Consider the following 14,182-nt stretch of genomic DNA (forward strand, 5'->3'; position numbering starts at 1 on the left):
TTCATACTCAAATACAACAAATACAAATAGATTTATTACGAAAAAAGTATAAAACAAATGATATATTTATTTCTAGACAAGTTGACGAACATGTAGCGCAACTGTATCGCTTTAGAGAACAGTTCTTCCAACACCTACTCATTCAGTGAAAGATTTAAGAAGAACTCTTACTCGACCTTAACTACCTACGCTTTGCTTGAACAATTCCCAACGAGGTTACTATAAGGTTGCAAGTCTTGTCAAAATGTAGTATGCAATACGTTGGGGAAAAATAGATATATACGAACAAACTACTACAGTCTAGCAACTAGTCTTTAAGTGTAATGTATTTTTTGCTACAAAGAGCTCATAACGAAGTCAAATTTTGCAATTTGATGTCAAAACTAGCTAGTTGTTGAATCAAATAGCGTTGTGACTTTGTATACATCACGATCTTGTGGTATCAGAGCTGTACTGCTGCAGACTAATTCAACTAAACATGAGCAAGATTGGAATTTCTATTCTCTGGGGTGCGAGAGCTCGTCCAAAGTTCAAGCAGCTACAGTGTTTTGGATCACCTAAAGAACTTTGGGAATTCAGTTATTACGTAAATTTCTCAAGATGAACTTGAGAGCAGCGCAGTTATAACGAAAGTCTCTGATGAAAGGCAATGATTTCTTTCATGAATGATCTAACGTTAGCTTGAAATCAGGAAAAGAGACTATTGATGACTTACTTTCCATCGATGGTGCACAACAGCAGGGAGGGGATTGGTGGGTTTGGGGAAATTCGCTGAGGCACTAAGTGTCCGGATTGTTCGTCAAATAGGTTCCTTTCCTATAAAGAAATGACACTTTTTTGGCGGCTTATTGACTCAGAAAAATTTGAGAGTTAACGAATAATTTTGGCGCCAAAAATAATTTCTCTTAATTTATTAAATTTAATATACGCACATCATAAGTTATGCTATTTTTCTATTTATTTTGTTCTAAAATTCTAAATATTTTTTTTCATAACATAAAATATGATGTCTAGTCTCATTTACATAACAACATGCCTTAGAATAGGTTTTTTATTCTTGTTCACTTAAATTAAGAATAAAAAGATAATTTAAATTGAATATTTGCGATTATTCTCACTAATGCTGCTTCCTCTTTTATTAGGTAGACAACAAAAAGTTAGCCTTGGACTCCCATATCAGATTTTTGATTGGTTGCGTATATAATGAATTGGGATTGATAGACGAAAACCCAGTGAGAAAATTTTTGACGCCTACTCAGAGCAGGAAAAGCTCTTATTTTCTATGCCAGGATCTTTTAAAATTGGTATTTATATATAATGTGACACATCGTGTTATTTTCAGCTTAAAATATTTAAATAATGTCAAAATATATAAAAATTTAGGAAAAAATGGAATAATAAAAAAGTTAAATGCAACAAAAATCGCTGTTTGGCCTATTTTAGAAATATATTCAAATGACTTTAGATCCAACTCGCGATTTTCAAGGAAATTTCACCGCAGTGAAGTAGAGAAATCTCTCGTAGTAGGTCCACAAGGCTTCTGTGAATTCCGGAGAAATATTTGGGTCAGCCTCTAAATTAAAATCGATTCCTGTTTGCATGGCTGATTGATGGTTTAAGCGAATTATAATACGATAAGTCTTCATAACCTGTGACAACAAAGCCTTGCTGCTTGCTTTCTGGTCGTCCGAGGAAAAGGGCTCAACTTGGTAATTAAATTTAGGCAGAGACATAAACTGAAGGCATCTAAGTTCATCAGGATAGTATTTAAAATAGGCCCTGAGGAATCCACCTTCACTGTAGATACGAACGCTGCCATCTGGCAACGTGATAGCCTTTGGCAATTCGTTTAATAAATCGTCGTGATTTGATGTATTCCATCCTTTGAGTATTAAATAGTTACATTCAAGAATGATAATAACATTTTCGACCTTCCGTAATTTCAATTTAAGCCAAAATGATGAAATACGGTTCAATCTTTGTCTGAATTTCGTAATGTTCCTTTTATTAATAAGAACATGGATGCTGTCTAGCAATAAACCTGATTCTGTTGCACTAAGGTTGATGCTAGAAGTGATGTAATCATGTAAATCTTTTGCCAAATCTCCAAAATAGTATTCGGCTAATATTCTTGGGTTCTGGCTGAGTTTTGGTTCCAACTCTGGAATAGCTTTAATGACTTTTGACCTGATAAAATCTGTAAAAGGGGAAACTCTTGCATCGAAATTCGCTTGATTGTATGCCGCAAAGTTCTGAGCGAGAACTCTATCATGATCATGTTTGCTAGGATCGACGTCTTTCATCAATTTGTCTACGTTAGTAGCGGCATCATTGACATGTCCGACCTCGTGAATGATAACCAGACCTGCTGGATGGTTAACTGCTATTACTTCGAAGCGGGACCTGCGGTATAATGCATAAAGATAGGCAGCGACGCTACAATGTTTTGGATCAATGTTTAAGGTAATAACGAGGTAATTATCGTTCCATAGAATTGGAGGCTCCAACTCATTAAAATCGAAATTATTTGTCCGAAAAACTAGAATACAACTCGCAGTTCGAAGTAGCTGAAATGAAATTTCGATAAATTCAAAAAGTTCGGCGTGACTTGATAGTTTTTGTATTTCTTCAATTAAGGATGCGTCAGTTGCTTCATCGGTTGGTAATAGTTCAACGGATCTAATGAAATTTCTATTTCCCAAAGCATTAAAAAATGCTCTCCGAAGAGCATAATTGGGCTGTGGGCCAGGGGGATTTCCGTTATTTGCTCCTGTCGCTCCATTTCCTGCGTTATTGTTTGGGTTATTCATATATTCGAGCTTTCCCTATTTATAGCTTTTTTTCATTCAATGAATCACATCATAAAATCTGACAGGGGTCCTACCACTCTCAATTTTGAGTTTTAGCCAAAAATAAATAGATATTTAGATTCATTATATATTGAAGTTTCTAAATCCTCTTTTTATTTAATCAAAATTTTCGAAAATTTTGTCAGAAAATTTTCTGGCATTCTCACTTTTTGGGGCTCTGTAATAAACAGAAATTCATCAAAAGTGACAGCTCTCAATTTTTTGACATTTGTAAATTCTAAATTGAATGAGAAAAATGAAATAATACTAAGCATAATACAACATTCTAGATTTAATTATAATTAGGAAAAAGTTAGTTTTGAGAGTACTTTTCATAGGCATATAGAATGAAATCTTCTGAAAAATAATATCACATAAACTCATTTTATTTTCTAATATATAACTATTTTATATAAAAATCAAATTCAATGATCTTAAAAGCGAAGGATAAACCTCAAAATTTACGAATATAATGAGTGGGAATATAATGCTTATCTATCAAAACCATATGAAATATTAATTTTTGACGACAATTAGCAAAAAATGTTAAATGTTAACACTCAGTCCATTTGAATATGAAAAATAAAATTGACTTTGATTAAATGTTTTTATTTATCATGCAATTCTTCTTGCGACCAAAGATTTGAATAAAATTTCAAAAAATAAGATAGCTTAAAAAATAATATACGGTAGTGTTTACTAATAGATGAAAGTAGTATATGTTGAAGGGTTTAGTGACTTTTTTTGTTACGTCTATATATAGATGAAGGTATATTTTCACATCTTCTATATATAGATGATATAAAAATTTTTTCTTACGTTTTTTAAGTCATGAATTCGTAAGAAAGCGCGACATTATTAAATAAATTAGTAATAAATATTATATACTAAACACATTTTAAAAAATTAACATTAATTTTAAAATAATTTATTTTTTTATCTTTTATAAAAGAAGCTATATATAGATGATGTCAGATATTCCGCGATTAATTAAACATTGTTTAAATCCTGAATGGGTTAAACTTCAATTTAAAAATGAAGATTGTGAATTATTAAATGAATATGAAAGCCAAAATAAGCTAATGAGGTATAAATATAATGATAAAGAATATTTAATTTCATGGAATCAATGGAGTCATAATCAAAGACCTCATAAACGAGAAGAAGAAATTGAAAATAATGAAATGGAAATCATTAATGACATTAAAGAGGATGGAATTCATATAAAAATAAGAAGTCTGTTTGACATTAAGAATGATTTATATATAAAAATAAAATAAACTTCTTACGAAAAATTAAAACTTAGTTATGTTTATTATTTTATTTTTTTATTTTGTATGAAATGAGCGTCAAAACTAACAACGTTAAAAAATTAGGATTCACAAACGAGGAAATAAAGGATATATTAGAGGAGGTAGGTTATGAAGTTAATAAATATTATTTAAGAAATTGTCAAAAATTTGCCGAGTTATTAAATGATTTAGATTATGATGGAAAAATGAATAAAGATGATGTTATAAATTTCTTATATCCCACATCTGAAGAAGAAAAACCTAAAGAACCTGATGTTTTCCCCGAATATTATGAAGAACGGATTAAAGATGATGAATACAATGAAATTGAAAGACTGAAAAAAATAAGAGATGAAATAGATGAAAAAATTAAGGAATTAAGAGAAGTTGAAAAATATAATGAAAATGAAGTAGAGGGTTTAATGAATATCCCAGCTTCAGAATCAGAAGTTCCGAAATCTCATGAAGAAAGATATAAAAATTATGTCTCAGAATCAACACAAAATTTATTAGATGGTGAAATAGACGAAATACTTTCAGAAGAATGTACTAAATTTATACGTAAACATAAGTTACAATTTATTGATAATGAAGAATACCCTTGTATCTTATTTTCACCCCCTCTCGATTCTGAGAAATTCAAAAAAGCTCTTAAAAACGTGACATATGCAACTAATACGATTAAGAAGAAGATCATGATATTTACACAAATTATTATTTAAATAAATGCACTGGTGTTGATAAAGTTTTTGATTTATTAGATAAAATATCAAAAGAAACCATTGGAACATATAAAATTTTATGTGATTGCGGTTTCATTGTTGAAGATACCAATAATGTTTCATATGAAAGAACAGCACCGAAGGAAGACGAAGTTGAAAGGTCTATACCATTCGTTATTAAGAACATAAAAGATATGAAAACTTATAAACATTATATTTATTCATTTATTTCAGAAAAAATGGAAGCAACCCATAAAACATCTTCTCATCATTTATAGCTATTCATACATTCCTTTTCAAAGTTGTGAAATTAAATAAGACAGGAATTAGATTTAATGTATCAGGGTACGCATTCTTGAGTAAATTAAAATGTATTCGTCACGTCGCAGATGATAAAAATTTATGTGTTCTTAATTCATTTTATGGGCTTTAAAAAATAAACTTTATTTTTTAATTTTTTATTCTTACATAAATGAACAAAAACGGAACCGCTAAAATGAATGATAATCAAATTAGAGCAGAAGGTAGAAGGTTATTTAAACGCTTCTATAACATTCCTGATGGTGTTAATCCTAAAACTCGTAGAAGCTATTTAAATGAAGCAATAGATGCATATGAAGGGTTTGACATTTCATCAGAAAGTGAGAGATTAGCGAGAATGTTAAATGTTAATATTGATTTCTATTATTGTGATCCTCAACCAGAAGACGTGGACATAAATAAGGTAGACTTTCCATTAGTGGAATCAATAATGATAGATCCAGAATTTGAAACAGTAAATATTTTATTAACACAGAGTCCATGTGGAAAACTTCACGCTGACAGAATAACAGACGTTGAAGCACTCACCGGCTATAAAGTTTGTCCATATTGTAAAGAAGAAGTTTATTCTATCCGTGATGATCCAGAAAGAAAAAACCAAAGAAGATTTTTAAAGCATTGTGAGAAATGTAAAGAAAATAATGGGAGATTAATTCAAGACGTTCAGTTGCAAAAGACACAGCAACCATATGCACCACATATTACGAAACAGAAGATATATCAGTGGTTATTAGCTCATAATTTGCAGGAATATTATCAACCGACAAGATATTATATTACTTTTGACTTCGAAACATTAGAGACTAAAGAAGAATTACAACTTTCTGAGTGTGCAACTTTGAACGCTTACTTAAAACCATTCATGGTATCATCAACGGTTCAATTAAACGATAAAACATATACGAGGAATTTTTGCTTAACTTCGAGTGATTCTTTTATTTCTGATTGGATTGAGTTTTTATTTTCAACCTGTTCATTAGTTGCTAAATCAAATATGAGTCAATACAATGAATTATTGAAATTGCAAACGGCGGGGACTTTGTCCCATACATTAAATGAAAAACAGAAGGAAGCATTTAAAGAACTTCTAGATGAGGAATTCAATAAAGTGAATATCATAGGTTTTAATTCGGGAAAGTTTGATTTAAATTTAATTCTTCGTGATTTAAACACTGCAAAATGGAAAATAAAATCAATGCTGGGTTCATCTTCACAATTTAAGCAAGTCATTGTAAAGAAAACAAACGCTCCATATGAATTGAGATTTATTGACATCAGAAATTATATAGCGGGTGGGACATTAGACCAATTCACTCAAGATTTCGGAAACAATAAATCACGTGTTAAATCCTTTTTCCCTTATCAATTCATCACGTGGGAAAATTACGAAGAAGAATTATATAAAGAGGAACCATTCACTCAAGATTCATTTTATTCAGCATTAACTCAAGAAACTATATCAGATAGTGATTATCAAATATATCTCAATGATGCTAAAAATTTTAAGAATAGATTAGAATATTTTATTCATTATTGCAATAAAGATGTTGAAATTATGATTGACCCAATCGATAAAATTATTGAAGAAACATTTGTTTATAAAATTGATATGCTTCATAATCTTTCTTTATCATCGAATGCTTCAATGATTCGTTACGCTTTAGCATATAAAGACTTTAATCCTAATGAAAAATATCCTGAGGAAGAGATAGAATCAAGTTTTGAATTAACGAAAAAGTATTGGAAATATAAAATTGAATCATATAAGAAACAAGATGAAAAAGCAGAAAGAGATACTAAAAATAATGTTTCAATGGATGATTTTCAATACTATCACGATTTAATCCTTTCATCTAAATGCAAAATGTGTGGTAAAGCGTTTACATATGCAAATAAACCAACATTGGATAGAATCGATAATGAAAAACCACATACTAAAGAAAATTGTCAGTTAATGTGTTGTTATTGCAATGTCGTAAAATCAAATAAAGATGAAGATGTTCAACGTTTAAGAATCAATTTAAGAAATTATACATTAAAAAATAATTTACCAATGACTTTAGATTCATTTGAAGCTTATCACATTCTCCGTAATGGAATTACTGGTGGTCTATCAAATGTTCAACATCGTGTTAATCTTAAAGGAATCACGCACATTAATAAACTTTCATATAGTCCAGAAACTAAAACTGTATCAAATGAGGACACCACCAACATTATGACTCATTTCGTTGGTGTTGACTTTAATTCATTATATCCTTCATCATTTTCATCTAATCCTCATGATTTCATTCAATATACTGACCATAAAATGTATATGCCGGGAAGATTGAATGGTGTTATCATTTGTGATACAGCAACAAAGAAAGCAAAAGCACTGGGAATTATTAGAAAGAAAAATACTTTATTCGTGGCTGAAGTAAAGGGTCACATTGATGAAAAATACATTAATGATTACATTAACTTTTTACCGATAATAAGAAACTTAGATATTATCACAGATGAAAAAACAAATGGCAGTTTTATGTATAATTACATGAAATCAAACAATCTACCAGTTGACCAGAAACAGAGGAAATTAACTCAGTTAGCATCAACACACAACCAATATCAACCATTTTCTTCTTATTATCTTTGGTATCTAATAGACAGATTTCATTTTATCATCGATGATATTCAATAAATTTTAACATTTACTAAAAACACTTGTTTTAATGAATTTGCGAACGAATTTATGAACGAAAGACAAAAGGCTGAATTAGAAGGAAATAAAGGAAAAAGTTTATTTTGCAAGATTTCGCTTAATGGATCATATGGTTACGATGCAATGAATACGCAAAATTACGCAAAGACTAAAATAATGAATGCACAGAAGGCACGCGTTGCATGTATGTCAAATAAGTTTAAAAACATAAGAGAAATAGGTGAAGATACATATCAAGTGATGCTTAAAGATAGATTTTATAGATGTGATACATGTTTACAAGAGGCATTCTTCACTTTAGATAATGCTAAATACTGGTATTTGTTTTCATTTATGATTTTATGTATAAATGCATGGATGTTAATCGTTTTCATTTCATTGAAGGTGATACTGATTCATCTTATTGGGCAATCGCTGGCGATCCAAGTCTTCCTAACACTCAAGCATTTCAAGCAATTGTTACCGATAAACAATTTTATGATAAAAACATTTTCAAATTCGCACCTTTTGATTTCTTCTGTTTTGATGAGAAATTTAAACCTAAATTAAAGAATAAAGCTGAAGAAAAAGCACATGAGAAGAAGTTATTGGGTTTAGCAATTGAGAAACAAGGTGATAACATGGTTGCTTTATGCCCTATGTGTTATACATCATTCAACGGTTCAATTGATGGAAGTGATTTTAAAAAGATTGCACAAAAAATGAAAGGTGTTAGTTTACGACAAAACAAGCAATTAACACCTAAAAATTATTTGGATATAATAAATGATAAAGTTATTTTCGATGGTCAGAATATTAATTTACAACTTAAAAACGGGTCAATGACTCGCTTAACAATCGGTAAGACTGCATTAACAGGAGCACACACTAAGGCTGTATGTTGTGAAAATGGATGTTGTATGCCATTTATTTAATATAATTTAAAAACGTAGGGGTTGAGTCATGAATTTAAAATTTTATTTTTAATAAAATGCCACAGAAGAGACAAAAGGAACCGTTGAATGATGCGATTCAATATGTAAATAATGGTTTTGATACTATGATTCAAAGAGGTGGGCACCCTTAAAACATTTATTTTATTTTTATATAAATGGATAACGCAGATTTAGAAAATTTAATTGATGATTTAGTATTTAATCAAAATTTTCTTAATTATTATGAATTAAAATCATATCTCCAAAAACATAATAACAATATAACGGATGATGATATGGATTATTATTATTCATATTATAAAAATGAAATTTTGAAATATCATGATAAAATAATTTCTGAAATTAAAGACAAAATTAAAAATAATGAATATACAAAGGGAAAAACTAAATCACAACTTAAACAGTTGAAAGATTTCAAAAATAAAGTATTAACAGAAGAAGATATTGATGAATTATATAAATTATATAATCCTGAGCCGCAAAAGCCAAAGGAACAAAAACAAAAGAAAAAAGCCGAAAACAACACCAAAAGAGAAAGTAGCAAATGTTCAACAGCTAAAGGTGCAAAACGCCCAGGTCCTTCAGACCATAAATGAAGCACAAGCTTTAATTTATGATTCATTAGTTAAACCATATTCAGCCCGACTTTTAAATGAAGATCAACTTTTGGAATTCATCCTTCAACATAAACTCGAAGTGGGAAAGTATATCAAACCTTTATATACAGCATATTTAAAACAAATGAATAGAATACATCCAGAATTAATGAAAGGAAAATCAACAACTAAAACTTCATCATCCAAAATCAAAGCAGATAAAATTAAACCACTTGCAATACCAAAACCTCCAACGACAGTACCTCCCCCTCCTTCAGTTAATCCTTCATCATTCACTTTATTATATCCATTTCAAACATTAAAGAAGCAAAAAGATTTTAAAAAGGATTTCAAGATATTAAATAAACCAATTGACCCGAAAATTCAACCGTTAAAGGAAAAATTTAGTCGCCCTTCATTTGCACCATATCCATATTCATACGAAATAGATCATCTGGAATATTCAAAAGGAAACGTTACTTATTTATTTGCCATTAACATTAACACTAGATATTTATATTGCATTCCAGTGAAAGGGAAAACAGAACAGGAAACAAGAAGAGCTATTCAATACTTACTAGATCATGAAAGAGTAGATAATATCAGGGGTGATGGTGATAAAGGATTTCAGGCAACTATGATTCATTATTTCCCACAAATTAATTTTTACTTCTCATCCTCTCCATATACGTTTCATAATAAAATAGTTGATGCGGCAATGAGAACTCTTAGAGATGCGTTAGGGGTTAACGGTCAGATATACTGGGATGGAAATCATGACTCCATCATACAACAGTTAGTATATTATTACAATAATACATGGCATAGAACTATAAACATGAAACCAGTGGAAATGAAAAATGATATTTCAAAAGAATGGGAATATATTAGAAAGCAAATGGAAAGGTTAAATGATGTTAAACGTGAACTAATTAATTCGGGGCTCATGAATTTTAAACAAGGGGATAAAGTTTTGATTCATCTCGATTATGGAAAAACTAATAAATCAATGACAAAAAGAAGACGAAGATTTGACACAATAGCTGAATTTGTTAGATATATTAACGGCAATGCATTAGTTGAAGTTGACAATAAATTAATAGAAATTCCGATTTATTTTATTACTCCATTATATTTAAATAATATTTAATTTTTTTATTTCGTAAGAAATGAGTGACAACAAAGCAGCCAAGAGTCCTGATTCAATTAAAATTCAGAGTCCAGACAATGAATATAAAAAGAAACTAAACAGAATTAAATCAAAAATATGCTATTACAAAAAGAAGCCGCAATGCGGTGGGGCTGATGCCCATAAAACTAAAGTAATTGAAAACGATAAAGAGAGGAAAGAAATAATCGAAAAATTAGAAACATACCGTTCAATCCTTAAACTGAGTGAAGCAAAAATAAAAGAATTTAATAGAATAAATAAATTGATTGGAAGAGATGAATTTAATAAAGATGAATTTTTAAACTCTATCCAAATTTAATTTTTATTCCTCTTCGACAACGTCTCTTCGAGACGCCGAACCCTTCTGGGTTCTTCTTTCCATCATTACTGCATAACCGCATCTTCTCGGTTTTCGTGGTTTGTTGTTTTTAATTCGTTCTTGCATCATTTTTATCATTTCCTCCCTTGTTATGATTCGTGGTAAATTTTGAGCTTGTGGGTATCCATTTATATAAAAATAAAATTTTGTTATCAGTTATTTTATCATCATTTTATTAAGTTCATCTTTAGTTAATTTGAATGATAAGAAAATTTATTTTTGAATAACAAAATTCTCTTAAAATTACTGACAACATGACATTTAGACAACAGATACGAAAGGAGGAAGGCATTTATGAATTATTTTTGAATAACTGAAGGTGTCACTACGTCACCATGTGTCATCTGGTTAATTAACTTCTCTTAAAAATGATGACAACATGACATTTAGACAACAGTCCAGGAAATTTGATGCAGTCCAAAAATAAAGTTAGTTTTAAAATTATTTTTATTTTTTTATTCCTATATAAATGACAACAACAAACAACAACAGCAACTATATCGTTTCTGATGAAAAAGTTATTGATTCATTAGCTGAGGAATTAGTTGTGGCAGAAACTAAAACCCTCAACGAAAGAATTGGTGAAAACAAGATTGATTTACATAACTACCTCAAACACGATGGAGGAAGAGGAAGGAAAACTGGTATGGCTTTATTATAGTAAATAAAATTTCAAATTTAACGATTATAGATGTTGATATCAATAAATCATACAATGATGAACTTAAAGAAACAGTTAGAAAAGACATTCTATCAAAACTTTCGGATAAAGATGTTATCGTTAAAACCGCTTCAGGAGGTCTTCACATTTATTGTAACACTAATTTCTTCTATGCAGTTTCGAACAGAATGATTAAATGCTATTCCTGCAATGATTATGATATCGATATCATGACTTCTATTGATGATTCAAAGCGTTCTTTAGTGGTTATGGCTGATTCAAGAGTTCGCAAGAATGCAACAGAACCAATCAAAACATACTCATTCATTCGTGGAAGTTATGATTCAACATTAACTAGAACAGTGAATGATATATTAAATGATTTGAATATTAAGGTAAGAGTTGAACAGAAGAACGAAGAAATAAAGACTATCATGAATGAAAACAAAGATGTAAACATTGACGATAAACTTGCCCAGAGCATAGTTGATGGCATCAGTGATTTTGAAGTACATAATGACGGTGGAAACATGAATTTAGAAAAAGAAGTTACATTATTCACACTGTTTCAAGCAATTAATTCGTTACCTAATCATTTAATTAATGAAGCATACGATAACGTTTATAACTTCTGCAGCTTAACAGAAAATGCAAAAAGTAATTTTGAAAAAGCACGTAGTAGATATACACATCTAATGACTTCTCCATTTGTTTTGGTGAAGATTCTGAAACTATATCAAAAGGAATATTATGATGAATACGTTTTACCTTTATTACGTAAGCCAAAAATAACATTTGATATAAAACTTGATGACTCGTTTTTGATAACAGATATTAGACGCAAGGCTGAAAATCATCAGTATAAAAACAGTTCTGAAGTAATTGAGGATTTATCACGTGTAATCCGTTTTGTAGATTGTGGAAACAAATACTTCATTCAGAAAGATTACAACATACACGACAAAATGAATCAAATATCATTCGTTCTTCAATCAAACATGAAAGAGTCACTTAAAATGATTAAATTATTTAAAGAAGAAGGTAAAACCATAACAGCATGGGACGTACTACTAAATCAATTGTCTTCATTAACCGTTAAGGGTGTTTGCTTTAAATCTGATTCCCCAGATGTTTTCTCAACGTTTCAAGGTTATAAATACAACATTCTTGAAAAGCCTGATTACTCAAAAATTGAGATGTTTATGGATTTCATTAAAGAAGCCATTTGTGATAATAATGATGAAGTGTATAAATACCTTCTCGGCTGGATTGCATCAATGATTCAACATCCTGGTATCAAGAATGAAACAGCAATTATTTTGAAAGGACTTCAGGGAACAGGTAAAAACAGATTTACAAACATTATTTCTGAACTTCTCGCCGGTTATTCATGTAAAAACATTACTGAAATAGGTGAGCTAACGGGTAATTTCAACTCAGTAGTTGAGAATAAAATGTTTCTTGTACTTAATGAACTCAAGAATGTAGGTGAAGACAGACTCGCAAACTTCAACGCTTTGAAATCAATTATTACGGATAATGCGATTAGAATTAATGAAAAGAATCAACCCAGAAGAACTGCTCAGAATGTTGCCAATTTCATTTTGGTAACTAATAACGTCTACCCTGTCAAAATTGAAGTTGGAGACAGAAGATACGTAGTTTTAAGAGTTAATGGTAAATTCAAGGGTCAATTTGATTACTTCAAGAATTTAATGAATTCATGCACTAAGGAATTTTATGATAATTTACTGACGTATTTTATGCAATATGACCTTTCATCATTTAATGTACGAATCATACCGATGACTGAAGCCAAACAAGATTTAATTGAATTATCAACAAATCCTTTAGATGAATGGATAAATACACATTATGATGAATTGTGTGCAGGTATGACGTGTAAAAATGCTCTATTCTGCAAACCATCAGACATGAAAGACAAAAACTTTCAAATGAGCATTAAGGATAAATGTGAAAGGAAACAGAGAAGAATAGATGGTAAACAAACATGGTGTTATGTTTTGAAAGAAGAAATGAAAGGATTATATAAACAGGTTGAACCAACGATAATGAGGATTCATTTACTGACGATGAAATACCTGTAAATGAGCCGCTAAGCGGCGAGACCTGAAGGTCTTGCAGTATAAAGTATGATTGGAATTTATTTTTGCATTAATCCTGCTGTGATGTCTAAATGTCATGTTGTCATCATTTTTAAGAGAAGTTAATTAACCAGGTGACACATGGTGACGTAGTGACACCTTCAGTTATTCAAAAATAATTCATAAATGCCTTCCTCCTTTCGTATCTGTTGTCTAAATGTCATGTTGTCATCATTTTTAAGAGAAGTTAATTAACCAGGTGACACATGGTGACGTAGTGACACCTTCAGTTATTCAAAAATAATTCATAAATGCCTTCCTCCTTTCGTACCTGTTGTCTAAATGTCATGTTGTTCGCTCTTTTGGAGCTCAGGACTTTAAGCAGCTCTGAACCATGCGAATACAGTCATATAAGGTGGCATGTAATCTTCACCCGAGCCTGTTGGA

The 14,182-nt window shown here is 30.3% G+C and overlaps 4 protein-coding genes and 3 pseudogenes across 7 annotated transcripts, besides 2 other annotated features; 6 read left to right on the top strand and 1 right to left on the bottom strand.

Moving 5' to 3' along the window:
* Positions 1-1,399: 1,399 nt before the first annotated feature.
* TVAGG3_0527760 (uncharacterized protein) lies at positions 1,400-2,810 on the bottom strand (the record flags this gene model as incomplete). The annotated part of the gene is made up of 1 exon (XM_001301760.1): positions 1,482-2,810. One exon carries the CDS (start codon positions 2,808-2,810, stop codon positions 1,482-1,484), a length of 1,329 nt encoding a protein of 442 aa, XP_001301761.1.
* Positions 2,811-3,030: 220 nt separating this feature from the next.
* Positions 3,031-3,067: a mobile genetic element.
* A 1,035-nt stretch (positions 3,068-4,102) lies between these two features.
* Positions 4,103-14,182: part of a mobile genetic element that runs on past the window's edge.
* On the top strand, positions 6,998-7,867 carry TVAGG3_0527790 (DNA/RNA polymerase superfamily; the record flags this gene model as incomplete). The annotated part of the gene is made up of 1 exon (XM_051237514.1): positions 6,998-7,867. The coding sequence occupies one exon, from the start codon at positions 6,998-7,000 to the stop codon at positions 7,865-7,867; it is 870 nt and encodes a 289-aa protein (XP_051095338.1).
* TVAGG3_0527800 (uncharacterized protein) lies at positions 8,230-8,802 on the top strand (the record flags this gene model as incomplete). The annotated part of the gene is made up of 1 exon (XM_051237515.1): positions 8,230-8,802. One exon carries the CDS (start codon positions 8,230-8,232, stop codon positions 8,800-8,802), a length of 573 nt encoding a protein of 190 aa, XP_051095339.1.
* Positions 8,979-9,689, top strand: TVAGG3_0527810 (annotated as a pseudogene). The gene has a single exon. A coding segment is annotated over exon 1 (711 nt).
* On the top strand, positions 10,589-10,909 carry TVAGG3_0527820 (uncharacterized protein; the record flags this gene model as incomplete). The annotated part of the gene is made up of 1 exon (XM_001301762.1): positions 10,589-10,909. The coding sequence occupies one exon, from the start codon at positions 10,589-10,591 to the stop codon at positions 10,907-10,909; it is 321 nt and encodes a 106-aa protein (XP_001301763.1).
* Positions 11,439-12,250, top strand: TVAGG3_0527830 (annotated as a pseudogene). Its single transcript has one exon. A coding segment is annotated over exon 1 (812 nt).
* TVAGG3_0527840 lies at positions 12,647-13,764 on the top strand (annotated as a pseudogene). Its single transcript has one exon. A coding segment is annotated over exon 1 (1,118 nt).

The sequence above is a fragment of the Trichomonas vaginalis genome, chromosome II (genome assembly GCF_026262505.1).
Source record: "Trichomonas vaginalis G3 chromosome II, whole genome shotgun sequence".
NCBI classification, from domain to species: Eukaryota; Parabasalia; order Trichomonadida; family Trichomonadidae; genus Trichomonas; species Trichomonas vaginalis.